Here is an 18,053-nt window from a genome sequence, read left to right as displayed (position 1 = left end):
TACAAATCCATAGTGTTTACATGCTTTAATCAATTTAAATTGTGTTTACAGATTATCTTTTATGTAAATGAAGATTTTTCTCATAAAAACACATGGAAAGAGTCCCTAAGTTACTGGCCAAATACTGGCATCCCTGGTGTACTGAATAATGACTGACATTTGGCACCATTTTCTGTGGAGTTATACCTGAGATACACAATTGCAGCTTAGGCAACTGTATTTCTATGAAATGATCATTAGGAACCTCTCAGAAACTTTGCTTGTTTAGAAGTAATAATTTATTTATGTGTTTGTTCATTTTTCTAAATATGCCAGACAGTAGGAACTAACACCTTTGCAACTGTTCCCACTGTGAAAATAAGGTCTTGGAAACATGATTCTCTGGCTCTACTGATTAGCTCAGCATTGAATGTGTTTAGCAACCTGGAAGAAAGAGGATGAACTTGGAACAATGTTAAATACTGAAATGCTAAATGTGAAAATATTAAAGAGAGACACACTTTATTGTATATCTATAGAAGTGTCAGAGAAATCAATTGTAATGAATACCAGCAATTCTGAGATTCATTTGAATGGGTGAAACTAAATCTGTAGCTCTTTTCAACCCACGCTTCCACATGAAGAGGAAATAATTTACTGTTGTTTAAAAATGGGAGGTTGGTAGATTTCATCAGATTTCTTATGCTGTGTAAATAGCTATTGTGACAGACAATACCTCTGAACACATGCACAACAGCAAAGTAGTTTGCCTTGATCACTCATCACAATGAATGTCAAATTAATTTGCAACATCAGTACACTCCTGGAATTACAATTATATTCATTCTGAGCTCTGGATACATTGCTGACAGTCCCTGAGTTTTAATTCTGCAGAAGACATGACTAGAAATTCCAAGGGGAAAAAATATGCTGATTATACAGAAATCATTTTCATTTTTAACTGGGGAGAAACACTGAAGTGAAGCTGTACTCACAGAAAGCAGAGGTAGTGGAATATTTATGCAGTGGTGCCTGTTTAAATCTGTTTCTTCTTTATTCATTTTACGTGGGTGAGAATGAGATTCAGACATGAAAAACAGTAGCTACTCTTTTCTGTTATATTTTTAACACTATAAAATTGATTTTATTTCTGTGTGTACTAAGGCCTTTATTTCTTTTGATTACTGAGAATCCTATTTTGTCCTCCCCAAGAAATGTGAGTAGCTTTTGATTTAGTTTTGTAATATTTAATAGAAAAGTTGGAGCTTTTCTCCCATCTTGCAAGGTAAACATGTGAAACCTGCTTGAAGTTATTGAGCAGGACTTGCTTATGTGCTTCTGATGAAAAGGGTGGTCAGGCAAGCAGGAGTGGCTGATAATAAACCTGTGGTTTCATTGTTGCTGCTAAAAGACACTTCTTTTGGAGATGTAACTGTTCATACTAGAACATGAAATTTTGGAGATGCTTAGTGTTCATACTAGAATGAAATTATTCCAGTCTATGTATGCTTTAATTTGCTGCCAGGTATATAAGCCTTGTAACAATCCCAGTGATGTGCAGGTTAACACTTCCATTCTTCTGTGTGAATGGAAAATGATGTCCTGGATATGTGAGTTGTTTTGAGTATGAATTAGAGTTGTGAGAACTATGAGATCTTTCTGCTGTGCCTTGGAGAACTTGGTAAGAAATCTCTAAATTGTGGCTATATCGTAGCACAAATGCAAAGTATTGTAGGGTTTTGGTTTGCAGACCATGGTGCTAAGACAGTGCCACATTCCATATGTGCTCTGTGCATGTGTGGGTGTTTTATGTGTGTGTGTGTATATATATATCTATATATGTACATGTGAAAGTGCTCAAGTGGTCAGCAGACTTGCCACTGGAAGATGAGTCACAGGTATAAGATGTTTCTGTTACCATCCTGCTAAAGGATTGAAAAACTGAAAACTTAATTCCTTTCTAAGAATGGTACAATTATGCCAGCCTCTGTATATATTAAAATGAAATTATTAAATCAAAACCAGTAAGAGATTAAGAGGGGAAAAGTGGTAAATAAAGACAGTTTTTTGAGCGGCTGAGGAAATAAGTTCTACTTTATGGATCGGTGGTTTTGATCATTAAATGCCTCAGTGTTTAATAGAAATACTTCCAGCAGTTGGAGCATTCACAGTGGCTCTTTTAACTGTGGATTGTCCAGAGTCTAACTGGACTAAAGTTCACTTAAAGCTCTTTTCCATAAGGACTCCACTAAATTGCAAAAATATCTGAAGAAGCTTTTTTAGCTTTCATAGCATGGATATGAATAACGTACTGATACTTGACAGCTGACAGCTCGCCTCTTGCTGTCTAGTAGAAACAAACTGTTGTGGGAAGATATTTTGAAGAATAATGGCAAATTGCCATTTGAAAACTGCAACATAAGAGAAGAAATAATAGAAGAAAAGATTTCTTTTGCAAGGGAAACCAATAGTTTCATGAGTAGTTTCAATACCAGTGAATGACAACAGAACTCAACCTGAATGTTTTGCTGTAGAAATACCTAAATTGTAATTTAGCAGTGATTCACAATAAATTGTCACTGTGCTGATTTCCAGTGGGGGAAAGATGATAATCTGTAGAATGCATGAGAATGTATGGTGAGAAATAACAAACCAAATTTATTTATAATAACATAAAAATGCTATTGAATGGCACCATTCCTTCTGATGCCATATGCATGGTATGTCTTTACTTTCTGCAAACAAATAAGATTTTATGGTTATCGTAATTCAACATCATTAAATACTTTTTAGGACTAAAAATGCTTCTGTAGCAGCCTTGAGTAAACTCGTGTTCCCTCTGGGCTTCCTGATGTTAGCTAACAAAATTGCAGATAGTTTTTCCTCATCATCTGATTAATAGTGTCTATTTTTCACTTAATGAAAATTTGCATTCAGAGAGTCAGCAGAAACATGGTTTAAGCTTTTTCAGTAAATTAAGGTTTAACATGATAACCTGAATATTTAGGTTGCTTGCTTCCCTAGTTCTTATATCTAGAAATGCTAGGGATTTTTTTCCTTATGAATAGATTATGGTGGGATTCTTTCTGTGCTAACCTAATGCTATCTCAGTATTTTGTCAATACTGACCTGCTCTATTCCTGGTCTGCTAAGAATACATCTTTCTTTAGGACCTAATCCCAGCTACATATCACACTTGCAGGTTATCATAAAATAGTTCTCCTGCTTTCTAGCTGGATTTGTGTCCAGCCATAGGTCAAATTGCATCAATAAAATAGTGGAGATTTTCTATATTTTATTTTCTTACTAGCATCGAGTCAGTTCCTTTCTTGGGCTGCTTTGGGTCTGGGATGAGATGCTGGGGTTCTTGATTTTTTTTTTTGAAATGTGCTCCACAAGAAAAAATAGATGGAGAGGAGAAGATGGGAAAAGATGAAATGTTTAGAACAGAAATATTTTCTAAGCTCATGGTATGATTGAAGAGATGTTGAGCTAGGAACTACATTGGTGTATCTTGGTGCTTTGAATCTGCTTTTTAGAAAATGCTCCCACTTTTTTTTCTTCTATGTGATTTAGTCTCCTTTCTGCGCAACCAAAATCTGAAGAGGCCCAGGTCTTGGTGCAGGATGGAACCACGTGGAAGCTGGAATGTTCATGTAGAACTGCAGTTTTGCAAAAACTCCTGGGTACCATGATTAGGTGTGTGGGCTGCTTGGTTTTTGAATAATGTATAACCCCCGAAATCCTTTCCTTAAAATGCAATTACTCACATGAATGCCAAGAAGAAGAGATTTGGACAAGCAATAAGAAAGGTGTGGTTTGTTTTTTTTAAAGGAAAAAGGAAGTTGGGAATGTGTTCAAGGTAGAATAGAAAGATGGAACAAATTTAGATTTATGTACAGTGCTGCACATTCATAGAGGGAACCCTTAGATTAGAAGCTGAGAGGGTAGAGGTTCTGCAGTACAGTGAATGGTGTATTAAGAGATGTATAGCACAGTGAGGCTGTGAAAATAAAGTGTCTCTATGCTCTCATCAAAGGGATGGATTTGGACATCCATTTTTGCTTCATTGCAGTGCTGTTCAGATGTTGTCATTAAAAATAGCTTTCTAATTTGAAGGTGAGGGCATTATAGTCCGACTTTTCTGAATGGTAGAGTTGCTCTATTATAGGTGGATTTGCAGCAAAATTTTGCCTGTAAAAAAAAATCTGTTATTTTCATGAGTCATCTTAAAAAAGTAAAAGAATTTCCACTATAATCTAATTTTTCTCTTACAGTTTTAAGGTGGACAAGAGATTGGTTTATCCACTACGCCTGAATATTAGGCTGAGGCACCTAGGTTTGACTAGCCAAAAAAAGGGTGCCAAATCTTTCCATGCTTCTGCTTTCCATCCTGCAGGCAATACTGTTTACTCACCCTTGTGAAGTCATTTGAGGCTTTGTATCCAAGACAGTGTGAGTATAATTCTGAACAGAGAGGGAAAAAAAAGGCTTAGAATCACTACATTTCATTTTTTTATGAAAAAGCATGGATTTTGACTTTATTTGCATAGCCAAGTGATTTATTTCTGTACACATTGTCTGTCAGAGATTCCTGTATAATTTTGTTGAGCAATGACACCTAAAGACACTATGGATAATTGTTTTGGTTTATATGCAATGTTCAATGTAAAGCGGTTTCATGAAGAGAACTGAAATGAGACACAGATGATTCATTTACACATTTATTTACTATCCTGCTTATTCTATCAGACTGAAATGGAGAACAATGCATTTATTTTAAAGACATTTGACATAAATTAAACAGATATTTTGATGTTGAACAATTGTACAGACTACAACATGCATATTAATATGTAGATTGGTGCAGAAATACTTAGTTGATCAGCAAAATCTAGTATGACAAAAAATAATAATCACATTTCCTTTTTTATGAAGTTAAAATGCAGCTGATATGGAAACATTGATACGAATACCACTAAATGTGAGAAGTTATTAGTCTAATGAAATCAAATGGTTAGTTGAAAAAATAAAGCTATTGTCAAAGTTTTATCTACAGAAAGAAACTAAATCAAAATGTTTCTAACAAATACAATAATAATGAAAAAAAGCATGTTTGATGCAATTACCATTGCAAAATGCCCTATTATTCCCCTGCCCCACCCCCAAATACAACAATGCATGAAGCAAAAGCAGCATATTCTCCCACAAAATGTCTGGGGCATTTTGTAAAGGCAGATGAATGAGATTAGACAAGACTCATCACATATGCTTTTATCTCCTAGTGACAGTACTTTTAAAGAAAGGTACATTATTAATAGAGCAATGTATGATGAAATGTTGCTAAATCTGTAAAACTGAACAATAGTGAAGACACTGCTATTGCCCCAAGAGAACTTGAAAAAATACTGTTGTGCTTTTTTTGTTTGCAGCATTCAGAGCATTCACAGAGGAATACAAAGTAAAGTTCATTAAACTCCATGAAACTAATAATAGTCATGCTACTGTATCTATGAAACTAACACAGTAATAACATATAAACATGAATTAGTACATATTTAATTTGATATTTACAGTGATCTTAAAGCAATAGGCTATGTATTCAATGCTCAGCTTCTTTGTACACTAATCCCTCCATGTTTTAGCTTATCAGCATGGCTCCTTTGATTTTTGAAAGAGTTGTACAGTTAAAACTCTGCAGAACTCTGATAATTTAGACATATAAATCCAGAACTCTGCCTCCTAGCAGAAGTACCCATGATTGTCCCCAATAGCAGTATTTTAAATTTCTTTTTAAATGTATTTAGTAATGTGTTAGAAATTGTTTCCTTTGCCTAACACTATAATATATTGCTCCATCCTTCAGTTTTATACAGGCAGAATTCCCACTGGCGTTCTGCTTAAGGACTTCAAGAACAGGCATAAATGTTTTGTACTCTGAACCTTCACAGAGAGATGCTATCTGTGCAAAACTTAGAGCAAAAATATCACTACAAGACTTACATCCTCCACCTTGAAAGGGTTAAAAGAAGTAAGATAAGGAATAGGTTTTTTGTTCCTTGCTTTACTGTACAAGGTATGTCCCAGACATCAGAGCAGCAAAGCACACAACCAAAACCCTACTAGTTCCTCAATTTAAATAAATTTCAGCTGGTGATCCAAATAGGAAGATATCTAGATAATGGCAAATCAGCACAAAGTATTCAAGCTGGGCTTCTGATCCTCCATCAATGCACAGCAATTTGCTTTTATTCATACCAGTATAAAGTCAGGGTTACTGGTTAAGTAAGGGTTAAGTGAAATAAAGCTACCTGCAATAAGTTTAATCATTGCACTGACTTAGGAGTAAGTCTAGTGCTGTCTGTACTGTCTTCATTAAATGTAACACCAACTTAAGAGTAAATTCACTGTAGAAATATGCAGTATATAGAGTTTGGTCCAAACTACAAAACACAACTTTCCAAAGGTTATCAAGAATTTATTGCTTAAATGATTTTATGCGGGTTAACTTGGGGAATGCAATGGGAACAATTTAATCTTTGGCTACATATTGCTTTTTTGTGCAATACCACTGATGAAAATGGCATAATTCACTTGAATAAGTGATTTATCAAAGAGCTACATGGGCTGAAGAGAGTAGCCATGCTAGAGATCTATGTCTACATTAGCAAGTCATGCAATAGGAGGAGATTTGTGGAGGACAACAGTTTGTGCTGACAGTTTACAGTATTGGGGTACAAATTTGGACTCGCTCTCATCTGGTATCAGGGCCTGAATGCTTTATCCTGCCTGCAGCATAGCTGGTGCCCTCATGGAAGAAGTTTTCTGGTTCAACTTCACCTAAAAGCAGTCCAATTTCCATGGCGCAGGATTGCTTGGTTATGTGAATCAAAGCATGAGAAGTGAGGCTAGCTGAGAGATCCATGTCAAGAGATCTCTCCTGATTTTCTCTAAGATGCCAGTGTAAACTTAACCATAGACTTCCAGATTTAGAAGTGTACATTATTCCTGCTGATGCTAAATATGTATTTAAATAGTTATTTGAGTTAAAGAATTACCCTAATGAAATCAATTACACAGACTGCTGTTAGATTATTGGTTTATGTTAATCACAGGACTACAGTTGATGTCTAAGGTAATGACAGGTCACCATTCTGTTTAGTTGATAGGTATAACTAGGAAAATCATCTTTTTTGGATTAAATGTTAGCTAATACCATGTTTTTTTAATTACTTTCAAGTAAAAAGAGCAGTAATATTTGTGTGCTACTTCCTTGTTCCACAGAGGTATTCATCAGGATCTGCATTAGGTGTTATAAAAGAAAACTAAATATCAATCAATATTAATATAGGATTAGAAAGTATCACTGCTGTTTTGCAAAAAATCTCCATATTACTAAAGGGTGATGGTTCCTAAATATCATAACTCAGCATTTAAAAAATACTGTTTAAACCTGGAACAAAATAAATACAAAGACAAGTACATTACCCCGCCTGCAGATGTCCCATGGTGTATGATCACTGAACAAGAAACCATCACACAATGCAAACAAAATTTTTTCTTTCATTTTTGCCTGCCAGTTACCTAACCTTCCTTTGTTAAGGAAACTGACAGAGAACAACTGATCTGTTTTAGAAAGCATTTCAGCTGGAGTTAAAGCTGAGCACCCCTAATAAAACCAGGCTGGACAAAATAGAAATATTTACACCTAGACCAATGGCTCTCTTAACAGCATTTACCAATCAACAGCTTTTAAGAATGCTCTTGCAAGAACACTAAAAGCTCCTGTGTGAAGGATGGGTACACTGTGGGGACACTGGAGAATTCAGAGCACTTTGCAACTAGAAAAGAGGGAGAAGTGACACTCAGTTCTTGTACCTTGGTTAAAATGCAGCATCTGGTCATTTGCACCACACTCCCAAAACGCTTTCCTGACCAACAAGACACTCCTGTCATCTTGTTGGGTGGGCTGCCTTCTGACCACTCCCAAGAAGAAGAAAAGATTGATATTGGGTAGGAAACGGGAAGAGATCCAAAGATCAATAAAGATACTGACAGGTGATATCTTATTTTTCAGGAAAGTCTTCTGAAAAATTATTAAAGATCAGATATTCATGTGGCAGGCGAGTGGGTAATGGCATCACTGAACCTGTTGGTTCTAGGTTAAAATTACGATGGAGGAGTGGAATTAAATCTTTTGCTACTGGCATTTTTACCTCATTTTGTGTGAACAAGGATTCTTTTACATGTATTTTATTACATCTCTTTTTATATAGTACACTAAAACATGCCTTGTTTACTTACAGTTTTCTGCCCTTCTTTCCCCCTTTGTTGTGTTTGTATTTCTTGCTTGATCTGTGCTGGCTACTTAAAAAAAAAAAAAGGCAAAAGGCATATTTGTTGAATTATTTTGCTTCTAATATATATTTTTATGATCAAAATATATATTTTCTATCCAAGTTATTAAAAATTATTTGAATCAAAAAGCCAATCAGTTAAACCCTGGACATATTTGCCAGTCTGACTATCTGCAATAGAGAGTCAAGAAAACAACTGTTGTTTTTACTGGACTGTGGTTTAGAGATAAGGTTGAAGCAGTTAATGAATAAATTGAAGGTAAACCTTGAAGGAAACAGAAGCTCAGTCAACATGAAGGGGAAGAGGTCTACTTTTAAAAGAACTCATTGTTTTTCAAGGAATACAAATACATTGCCCAGTATTACCTGATAGGAAATTACTCATGGAAGCCAATTGTCATTTAGATTTATGAGTGTTATAGGCAAAAATACAATTGTCTTTACACATTTTGGGCTACATAATAGTGTGCTAAAAGGCTCTTCATGTCCATTGCTCTAGTGTTAGATCAGATATCACCTCTCTAGCATCACTAATGTTTGAATTTTGAGACCAATTGTGAAGTGAGGACACAGTGCTTTAGATTGCTGCATTAGCACAGAGGCTTCTAGAATCTATACAATGTAGCATTAAAAGGCCTTTTGTGTATTCTTTAAAAAAGTGTATTTTATATAAATTCGGTAGTGCAAAAACTTCCTACACCTTGTTACATTCTTTACATGACATATTTCCCCTGTAAACAGCTTTCCTGTAGGAACTCCCTTTGCAGTTTGTGCGATATATTATTCCCCCCTACCCTCTACGCCCCACCCAGATTTGGATTTATGTGATTATTACTCAAAAGCTCTTCTAATTACTCTGTGATCTTTTTTTAAATAGGTGCATTTGGTTTCACCATTGAAAAGGAATTAAAACTTTGATTCACAATTCTGCAGTTAGTAAAAAATATAAAAAATAGATCAATTGCAAAGCTATCTCCCTGAACATTCTTCATTTTCCAGTGATGCAAGGAGTCAGACCCCTTTCAGGTGCACAAAGGAGTCACGTCTTCCTAAGAATCCTTAAGCTGTTTTGAAACTGCACAGCTGGCATTAGAGACTGACTCCAGAACTCAGACACATTCTCCCCTTACTGTGGTGAACGGGTAATAAGTCTGAAATGGCTTCAAAGTTGTAGAAAACCAGAAAAATATACTTGTGTAGTTTTGCATAATTTGCTGCATATCAACCCATGATGAATGAAAGGATCCCGGCCTGCACTTCTTACACCTGCTGTGCTGGATAGAAAGCTAGGTCCAGTCTGCAACTGCTCAGAAAGATGTTTTAATCAGGAATTATACAAGTTCGGTATTCAGAGGTGGATCCTGTATATGCAGTCAAGACTGGAAAAGCCACATTTCTAAACCTGTGCTTCTGGAAATAGTTTTCAGCATAGACAAAAGTAGATAACAAAATTATACCAAAAGCACTTCTAAAGCTTAATCATTTTGCTTCCAGTATTTCAAAAAAATAAAGCATCTGTTAATAAAGTGATTTGCATTTCTTTCAAAATAAATGTGCTTCTCTGAAAACATTTAAAATACAGCAGCAAATAAGGGCCTGATCTTTCATCAGATTTATATAATTAAAGCTCCAGTTGATTTTCATCAAGAGAGTGAGACTATTGTTTTTCTCATTTAGTCAGTCCCTTTTTCCACCAGACTCCCATTGGCTTCAGGGGAAAATCATTTGCACAAGAATCGAGGCCTTGACTTTACTCCTTTGAAATTTGTAGTGATTGTAATGGGCCGGAATCAGGTTTGCATGAGCTTTAGCTCAGGAGAGCTTTAGGAATGAAATCTCTGTTCTGCAGTAGGTTCCCTATGGCTGGACTCCTCCCTTTCCATCAAGTGTCATAGGTCTAAGGGGCTTTTCCAAAGTGTAAGGGTCACCTGGGAGAAAAAGCACACAGAAGAAACATGACAGACCTCAGTCTTGCCAGAACAATGTTATTGTCATGAATGGGAATTTTCTGTGGATCCAGAGCATGTGACCAGCTCCCATTTGGTCTCAATCTGGACTTCAATAGTTCACTAGGATGAAAAGGCAGATCAAACAGGCCCATGTGATTTCATAAAACTGCACATAGAAAATACAAACCAACAATTCAGGCATATAAAAATTGACTGGCATTTAGTTTTAGTCACCAAAAATATCTAGAAACTAAAAAATAAATGTAGAAGAGTAATGACTATAAAATATTAAAGAACTAAGTTTGGGGACAGTGAGACACAACATGATTGAAAAGTGTTACGCAGAATACAACATAAATACATAAAACTGAATGCAGCAACAAGTTGACATGAACTGCAATTAAAGACAAAAAAAAATTTTTATTTTGAGAATTAATGACCAGACATTGTTTGAAAAAAAAAGACATATTCTCAGGTATTGAAATGACTGAAGAGACACCTCAATATTATCTTGTTACAGAAATAAGAAATCTGATGGAAATATAGAAAACTTTTTTTAAAAAAACCCATCTAAATGATTGTGCTGTGCTCATTGTTTGGCCCAGCCATCAGGATCAATATTTTGGGGCTCTTCAAACTTGACTCTTTTCTATGTGCCAGACTTGATTGAGGTCTGTGGCATTGGCCCAGCCATTTAAGCAAAGGGCCACGTTGTAATAAAAATGGTTACTCCTTTGCCCTAAATGCATTAGGTGCCTGGTTGCTACATATTCAAGTGACATAAAAAGACTCAAGTAAAAATTAATCTACTAACCTAGGATAGTAGAAGCCTGCTGTTCCAAACCATGCATTGATTGGTCTGTCTTCCTTACCAAAAAAAACCCCAAAAAACCACCCAAAAAACAAACAAACAAAAAAAACCCACAACCCCCCCCCCCAAACAAAACAAAAGGGAACGTTTTCTAGGGTATGTCTGTGTAACTGCTTACATTTGCTTATGATTAGAATTTATGAACTGAATAAACTTTCTATCATTTAGGGAATTAAAGCACTCTAGAAGCTTTAAAAAATATTTTGTAGCATAAGAAGCTATGGATTCTGGTTAAAATAAAAATAGCTTTTTCAAGACAGTGGTTAGATGGGTACTTTGTAATGAAGGCTTTGGTTCAGCATCTTTCTTTTACAAAGCTGGAGAAATCAGAGAAATGAAAGATGCTTAGGTAGTTGTCAGTGGAATGACATATTCCTTTATTTAAGTAGAATGGAAATCCTGTACTCCATTTCAGAACAGCTATGGAAGGATGGGTTGAGGCAAAGTTGGTGAGTCAAGTGATATCTTCTGTCACTCCAAATGATTGAACCGAAAAACACAAACAAGCTTTGGGGTATGGAAGACCTGAGGCAAATCACATGTAGTGAAGACTTTTCTTCTCCAGCCATATGATTTATGATAACAAAAGGTACCACTTTCCCCTACAAACTATGTCTCATGTCCTTACAGCTTAACAGCTTCAACAACATTGCCATTACTGAAGTATGTGCACTGCATGTAGAACAAAAGGTAAAAGATTGAAGATCAAGTAGAAGCAAATAGTGTTAAATCAAAGGAAAACTAAGAGTGTGGGAAATATTTTTTAATACCAAGTTATATTCTATGAGGTTGAAAACTTTTGGATATATCTGAATAGCCATTTGGCACTGTTTATTGCCACAGAAATAACTATGATTTTTAAATTTTAAAATGGAACTTTTTTTTTCTCAGTTATGAAATGTTGGCAATTTTCTATAAAAATATCGAATGCTTCAAGTTCTGGTCATTAAATCTTTGCTTTCCCTCACAGGATCATTAATTAAACTGACAAATGCAATAACTGAAGTTCTGCAAGTAAAAAAAAAAAAACCCATCATGATTTATAACACAGATAAACTAAAATACTGTAGTTCTTAATTAACAGATATACTCATGAGCTTTTTAACAGAAAGCAAGATACGTGAGATGCTTTAAGTAGAAGTTGCAATTTTGCAACATAAGTCTGTACAAAACCTCCAGGCAGCACGCTGTGAAGGAAGTACCTGTGTCCCAGGAAATGCTTTTTCCATAAATCCTTGTTAACAGTAGCTTTCCCCCCAACCCCAAACTATTTACAAGTATATGCATTTTGCAAGCTCAAAGCACCTTGTTTCACATCCTTATGAATGCATGCATTGACATTTCATCCTTTCATGTGCAAATTCTAAAATTCATTGTAACTGAGAGAAAAAAGAAAGTTTAAGAGTTCAAAACCTGTCTACAATCATAAGTGAAAGGATCAAAAATGTCAGATGTTGCAGACCACTGGCTCCTAATAAAGCTCTCTTTATTTATTCACCATTCTTGAGTAATTTTTTCCCCTGTTTTTTCAGTTTGTTACAAAAGCAGTCTTTTTCTTTTAAATTAAACAATATTTAAACTAAACAACTCTTCATGCCATGCAAAAATAACATTTTATGCACTTTTGTTGAGGCTTTCCATGTTTTAGTTCATAGGCATTACTAACTGTGTTTTAAGAAAAGATATTGTTATTGCTTCTGTAACTAGTCACATGCTAGTTTCACGTGTAGGACAATAACCAGTTTCTCCTGGACTTGAATGAATTTCTGGAGCAAATAAATGGTTTTCCATTTTGTGACCTTCTTGATTATTGTCTGGCTTTACTTCACCCACAGCATGGTAAATGTCTTGAGTACAGTTGTGGCTCATGCTTTTGGGTGAAGAGCTGACCTGTGGCTCCCCTGGTAAATTGTTGCCATCACTGTGTTTATCCCCACAGCAATTTGTCTTGATATCCTGTTTTTTCTCATGTTTCATACCGTGTAACTCCATAAACTCTTCTTCTTCTCCAGTGTCTATTTCAGTGAAGCTCCTCCTCTCTTTTGAAGGGAAAGTGAAAATTTTTTGTTTGGGAAAGAGAGGGGACGATTTTTTAGCGGGTCCCTGACAAAGTGCAGGTGCATCAGCACCAAGTACGGGCCGTTCACCTTGGGGGGAATTTTCTTCTAGGAGAATGGTGCTGATGTGCTGAGGGGTGGCCTGTGTGAAATCCGCTCCTGCTGTCACCGGCAGTGGCCTTGCCGTGCTTGGCGGAGTTTGTGGAGCGCCACCTCTATTGTCTTTAAAATTAACTTTAAGGGATCTAGATTTTAATGGGTTGCTACCTTTCAGGGAGCTTTTGGGGCTTTCCATGGCAGTGTCAAAATGAAAATGACCATGTGAAACAGTTTGGGACCCACTGCCATCACTGATACCAGCTCTGTTGATTGGATTATAGTCAAAGGTGACATCAGTTGGAGAAAATCCTCTGTCTTTTGCAAATGGCATAAACTGAGAACTTCTTGCTCTTTGGTTTTCTTCAAGGTTAACAGCATCAGCTGGAAATCTCATTTGCAAGTGAGAGCCAGGAAACAGAGAGAGCGGAGACCTCTCTGTTTCCGTGAAGTCAGTTGCACAGCTGGCAAAACTGTCGATACTGGATGTGCTTCTCATGTCCATTACGATGTCCGCAGGCCCCGTTGGCAACGGATCCCTCTGACCTATAACTTCCTCCATTTCTATTTCTTCTTCATAACTGGGTGGCTTTGCTGACTGGTCTTGGTAACCAGCATTAAGATTAGGCTGAGACTGGGTTTTGGTAATTTCATTATACAGCATCTCCAATTTTTGGGCACTGAGGTGCTGTGGGCTGGAGGATGCTGCAGCATTATTTAATTGCTCATGGGAGTCTTGTTGACTAACTTCTTGGTACTTGTTCTCATAAGATTTGTTTGAGCTTGTTTCAGACATTGTCCTTCTGGCCCATTTCCACCGGCTTGGGGACAGGTGGCTATTATCAGATGTCTCCTTTGGGCTGAGTGGTTCTCCAAGCTTTCCTGAATCTACTGCTACATCTATCATTTCCATACTGCGAGCAAAGGCATCTTTCAGATTCATGGAGACAATACTGCCGTTTCTTTTAGCTCGCTCAAGTGCTTCTCTCCTCTTAATTGCCTTCTCCTGTCTTTTCTGCTCCTTATAAAACTCTGAGAAATTGTTCACAATAATTGGTATAGGCAGGGCTATGACCAGCACTCCAGCAATACAGCAGAGTCCTCCAACTATTTTACCTAATAAGGTCTTAGGATAAATGTCACCATATCCTACCGTAGTCATAGTGATTGTTGCCCACCAGAATGACGCAGGAATACTTGTAAATTTTGTAGCATCCTCATCCTTTTCAGCAAAGAATACAAGACTTGAAAATATCATTATTCCCATGGCTAAAAATAATATCAACAAGCCCAATTCATTGTAACTCCGCCTGAGTGTAAAGCCTAAAGACTGAAGGCCCGTTGAATGTCTGGCGAGCTTAAGAATCCTTAGGATCCTCATAATTCGAAATATCTGAACCACACGTCTGACGTTTTGGAACTGCAGGACACTTTTGTTGGACTCTGTGAGGAAAATGGTGACATAGTATGGCAAGATAGCCAGTAAGTCAATGACATTTAATGGGCCTTTGAAGAACTTCCACTTATTTGGTGAGGACAGAAAACGCAAAAGATACTCCATGGTAAACCAAGCGATACACACAGCTTCAACGTGTGCTAGCTGAGGGTTGTCATTTGGCTGCCCAAATTCATCCATTTCTTGAAGTTCTGGCAGCGTGTTAAGAGACAAAGCAATAGTGGACAGGACGATGAACAGAATGGACACAATGGCCAAAATCTGTAAAACAAAATAAAAATGTTTTGGTTAGACTGATACAAGTGTGCTTGTCAGGGTTTGATTAAATCCTTTCAAATACACGTGTCAAATAAACAGAGTGGTGGAAACTGTTTTTGCTGATGTATTCATTATTTTGTTTTATTGTTTTGAATTTTGCACAGAGAAAACATTAGACTCATCTTAGACATGGTCAAAACCTGATTGTGTTACTGCCTGCAGTAAGCCAATTCATTTCAGAAAGCAGGCCATGACTGGTCTTACCATTTTTAAATTACAATAGGAGGTGATGTTTATTAGTGCAAGTCACCAAGTGAAAGATATATCGTCCCTGCTAATATGCAGAACATTTTTAATTTTATGCATTAATTGTAATTATGTAAAACTTTACATAGTGTGGAGAATTGATTGGGGAATACCATGTGTAAGATGGTAATTCAGTACTACATAATGCACACTTCTCTAGACAGGCATACATTTACCAGCTGAAAAGTCAAGAAGAAAAAATTAAGAATAAACAGGAAGCACTATTCAGGAGACTAGTCCTGCTGAATTCTCATGTCTCGACAAATTTCAGATGATACAAGAATTGAAGGTAATGGTCCTGAATTAGGTTGACAGCAAGATTTTAAAAACTAAGTAGTATGAAGGTGAACTGAGTTTCTCATAATTATTAAAATGTGTAAGGAGACAAAGGCTTCCAAGAAATAAAGTTTTACTTTCTGTCTAAGGAGATAGGTTTTTATAATATATTTTGTCACTCACTTTCACAGAGTCTTAGAATGACAGAATGACAGAACCATAGAAACGTTAGTGTCAAAAAAGATCTCCAAGACTCTCAAGTCCAATGTTTTACTGAGCACCACCATGCCAACTAAACCACAGCTCTAAGTGCCACACCACTTTCTTGAATGCTTCAAGACCTACTGACTCCTTAGGCAGCCATTCAAATGCCTGATAAGCCTTTGAGTGAAGAAATTCTTCCTGATATTCAACCTGAACCTCCCCTGGCACAGCTTGAGGCCATATCCTTTCATCCTGCCACTGGTTGCCTGGGAGAACAGGCTCTCCTCCACATGGATACAGCCTCCTTTCAGGCAGTTGTAGAGTGTAATAAATTCTCTCCTGAGCCTCCTTTTATCCAGGCTGAACAACTCCAGCTCCCTCACCTGCTCATCATAACCCTTGCGAGCTGCTCTGTGCTCCAGACCCTGCCAGCTGGATGCAGAACCTTTCACCACCTCTCCCTGGACCCAGCATCCAGCCAGTCCTGAACCCAGTGAAGAGTGCCTCTGTCCAAGCTGTGGGCTGCCAGTTTTGGACAATGCTGTGGGAGACAGTATCAAAGGCTTTACTGGAGGTAGACAGCATCCACAGCCTTTCCCTCAGCCACTAGGCAGGACTCCTGGTCATAACAAAAGATCAGGCTGGTCAGACAGGACCTGCTTTTCCTAAACCCATTGTGGCTGAGCCTGATCCTCTGGCTGTCCTGTTCATGGTGGGTGATTGCACTTAAGATAATCTGTCCCATAACCTTCCCGAGCATTGAGGTCAGCTGAGAGGTTTGTAGTTCCCTGGAACTTTCTTCTGACCATTTGTGTAGATGTGTGTCACATTGGACAACTTCCAACCATTTGTTCTTGAGCTCTACACAGTTGAAACACTCCCTGAAGTACAGACCCCCCCCCCCCACCTCTCCTTCCTCATCTGTTCCATCTGAAGGGCTTATAACCATCCATTGCCACTCTCCATTCTTGTGAGTGCTTCCCTGGTGCCAACTACACCACAGCTCTCCTGCTCTCGATGGCTCTCAGCTCCTCCTGTTTGCTCCCCAAACTGCGTTCATCCATGCATGTGCACTTCAAGTGGGCTGCTCATTTCACCCCCAGCACCAGCATGCTCCCCCCAGGCGCATCTCTAGTCAGCCTGGTCCTATTCTCTTCCCCCTTCAAACCTAGTTTAAAGCCCTCTCAATCAGTATTGCTACAATACTTTCCCCCCTTTTTCCTCCCACCTGTCTCCTGCAGGCCTGGTTCGTAAAAATTGCCCTATGATGGAAAAAAGACATTTTGATGAAGTTCAGACATCTCTGTACCTCACAGCCTTTCACTCTGCCTGGAATAGCTGGTCATTGTCTTTTTCAGAACCAATATTATCAGAAAAATATTAATATCAAAGAACCTCATGGCTTTACCAGAAAGTTTATTTATTTACCCTCTAAGGAATATGAGCAACTTTGAGACAGTGAGCAAAGTGTTAAAATGATATAAAAATTATTAAAACACTTGGAAAAAAGATATTATTTTGGTTGGAAGTCCTAATTAAATCCAGGGTTTTATTAAAAATACTAAAATAAATCATTTTCTGTTTAAAAGATAGTTTAAGCTCATTCACAAAAGCATTTACTTTCATTTCTGAGAAATGGAACTGTTAAATCCATTTCTTGATGTTCCAAGGATGCATTAGGTCTGACAAAATTGCTGGAACACCCAAGAAGAATGAAATGAAGCTAAGAAGAATGCAAGTGTGAAAAGTGTATGCAGACAGACTGGTCACAGTGGTGATAGAGGCTCTAGAGATAGAAAGGCCACCTCACTGTAGCTTTGAGAAAAACAGCAATAAACTTGTCTAATCTATGGGTTACCAAGTGGATATTCAGTTCTTTAAGCACAAACAGAAATTGCTCATGGTGTGTGGTGTGTATTTGGCATTATGTTGTACTTAGGTACCATCTTTGGCCTTCTTCAGCTACTAATACAGAACAGGTATGCAGGTATCACCTTTCATATTCTAAAGTATTCAAACATATTTATTTGAATTTTTCTCTACCAGTGCTGCTTCTGTCCTTTCTTTTTTATTATTTTTTTCCTTTTCCCTAACTATTTTTATTGGAGAAATAAGATCCCTTCATTTCTTCTGCCAAATGAGTTATGGACCATCTGTCTTCATCCTTTGTACAGCCAATTCAGAACACATCCTTAGGTTAACCCATCCTATTTAGAAAGGCTATACATTCCTTTAAACCTTCTG

General features: G+C 37.2%; 1 protein-coding gene across 1 annotated transcript in view; it reads right to left on the bottom strand.

The window, feature by feature from the left end:
• Nucleotides 1–4,690: 4,690 nt before the first annotated feature.
• Nucleotides 4,691–18,053, bottom strand: part of KCNB2 (potassium voltage-gated channel subfamily B member 2) — a 189,268-nt gene continuing 175,905 nt past the window's right edge. Inside the window, exon 3 of the mRNA XM_063170305.1 lies at nucleotides 4,691–15,026. Within this exon, the coding sequence (XP_063026375.1) occupies nucleotides 12,864–15,026 (2,163 nt within the window). The 3' untranslated portion in view covers nucleotides 4,691–12,863. The remainder of the gene's footprint in view (nucleotides 15,027–18,053) is intronic.

This window comes from Melospiza melodia, chromosome 1 (assembly GCF_035770615.1).
Source record: "Melospiza melodia melodia isolate bMelMel2 chromosome 1, bMelMel2.pri, whole genome shotgun sequence".
NCBI lineage: Eukaryota > Metazoa > Chordata > Aves > Passeriformes > Passerellidae > Melospiza > Melospiza melodia.
The sequence above is the reverse complement of the archived record's forward strand: the minus strand, read 5'-3'. Positions and strand labels throughout refer to the sequence as shown.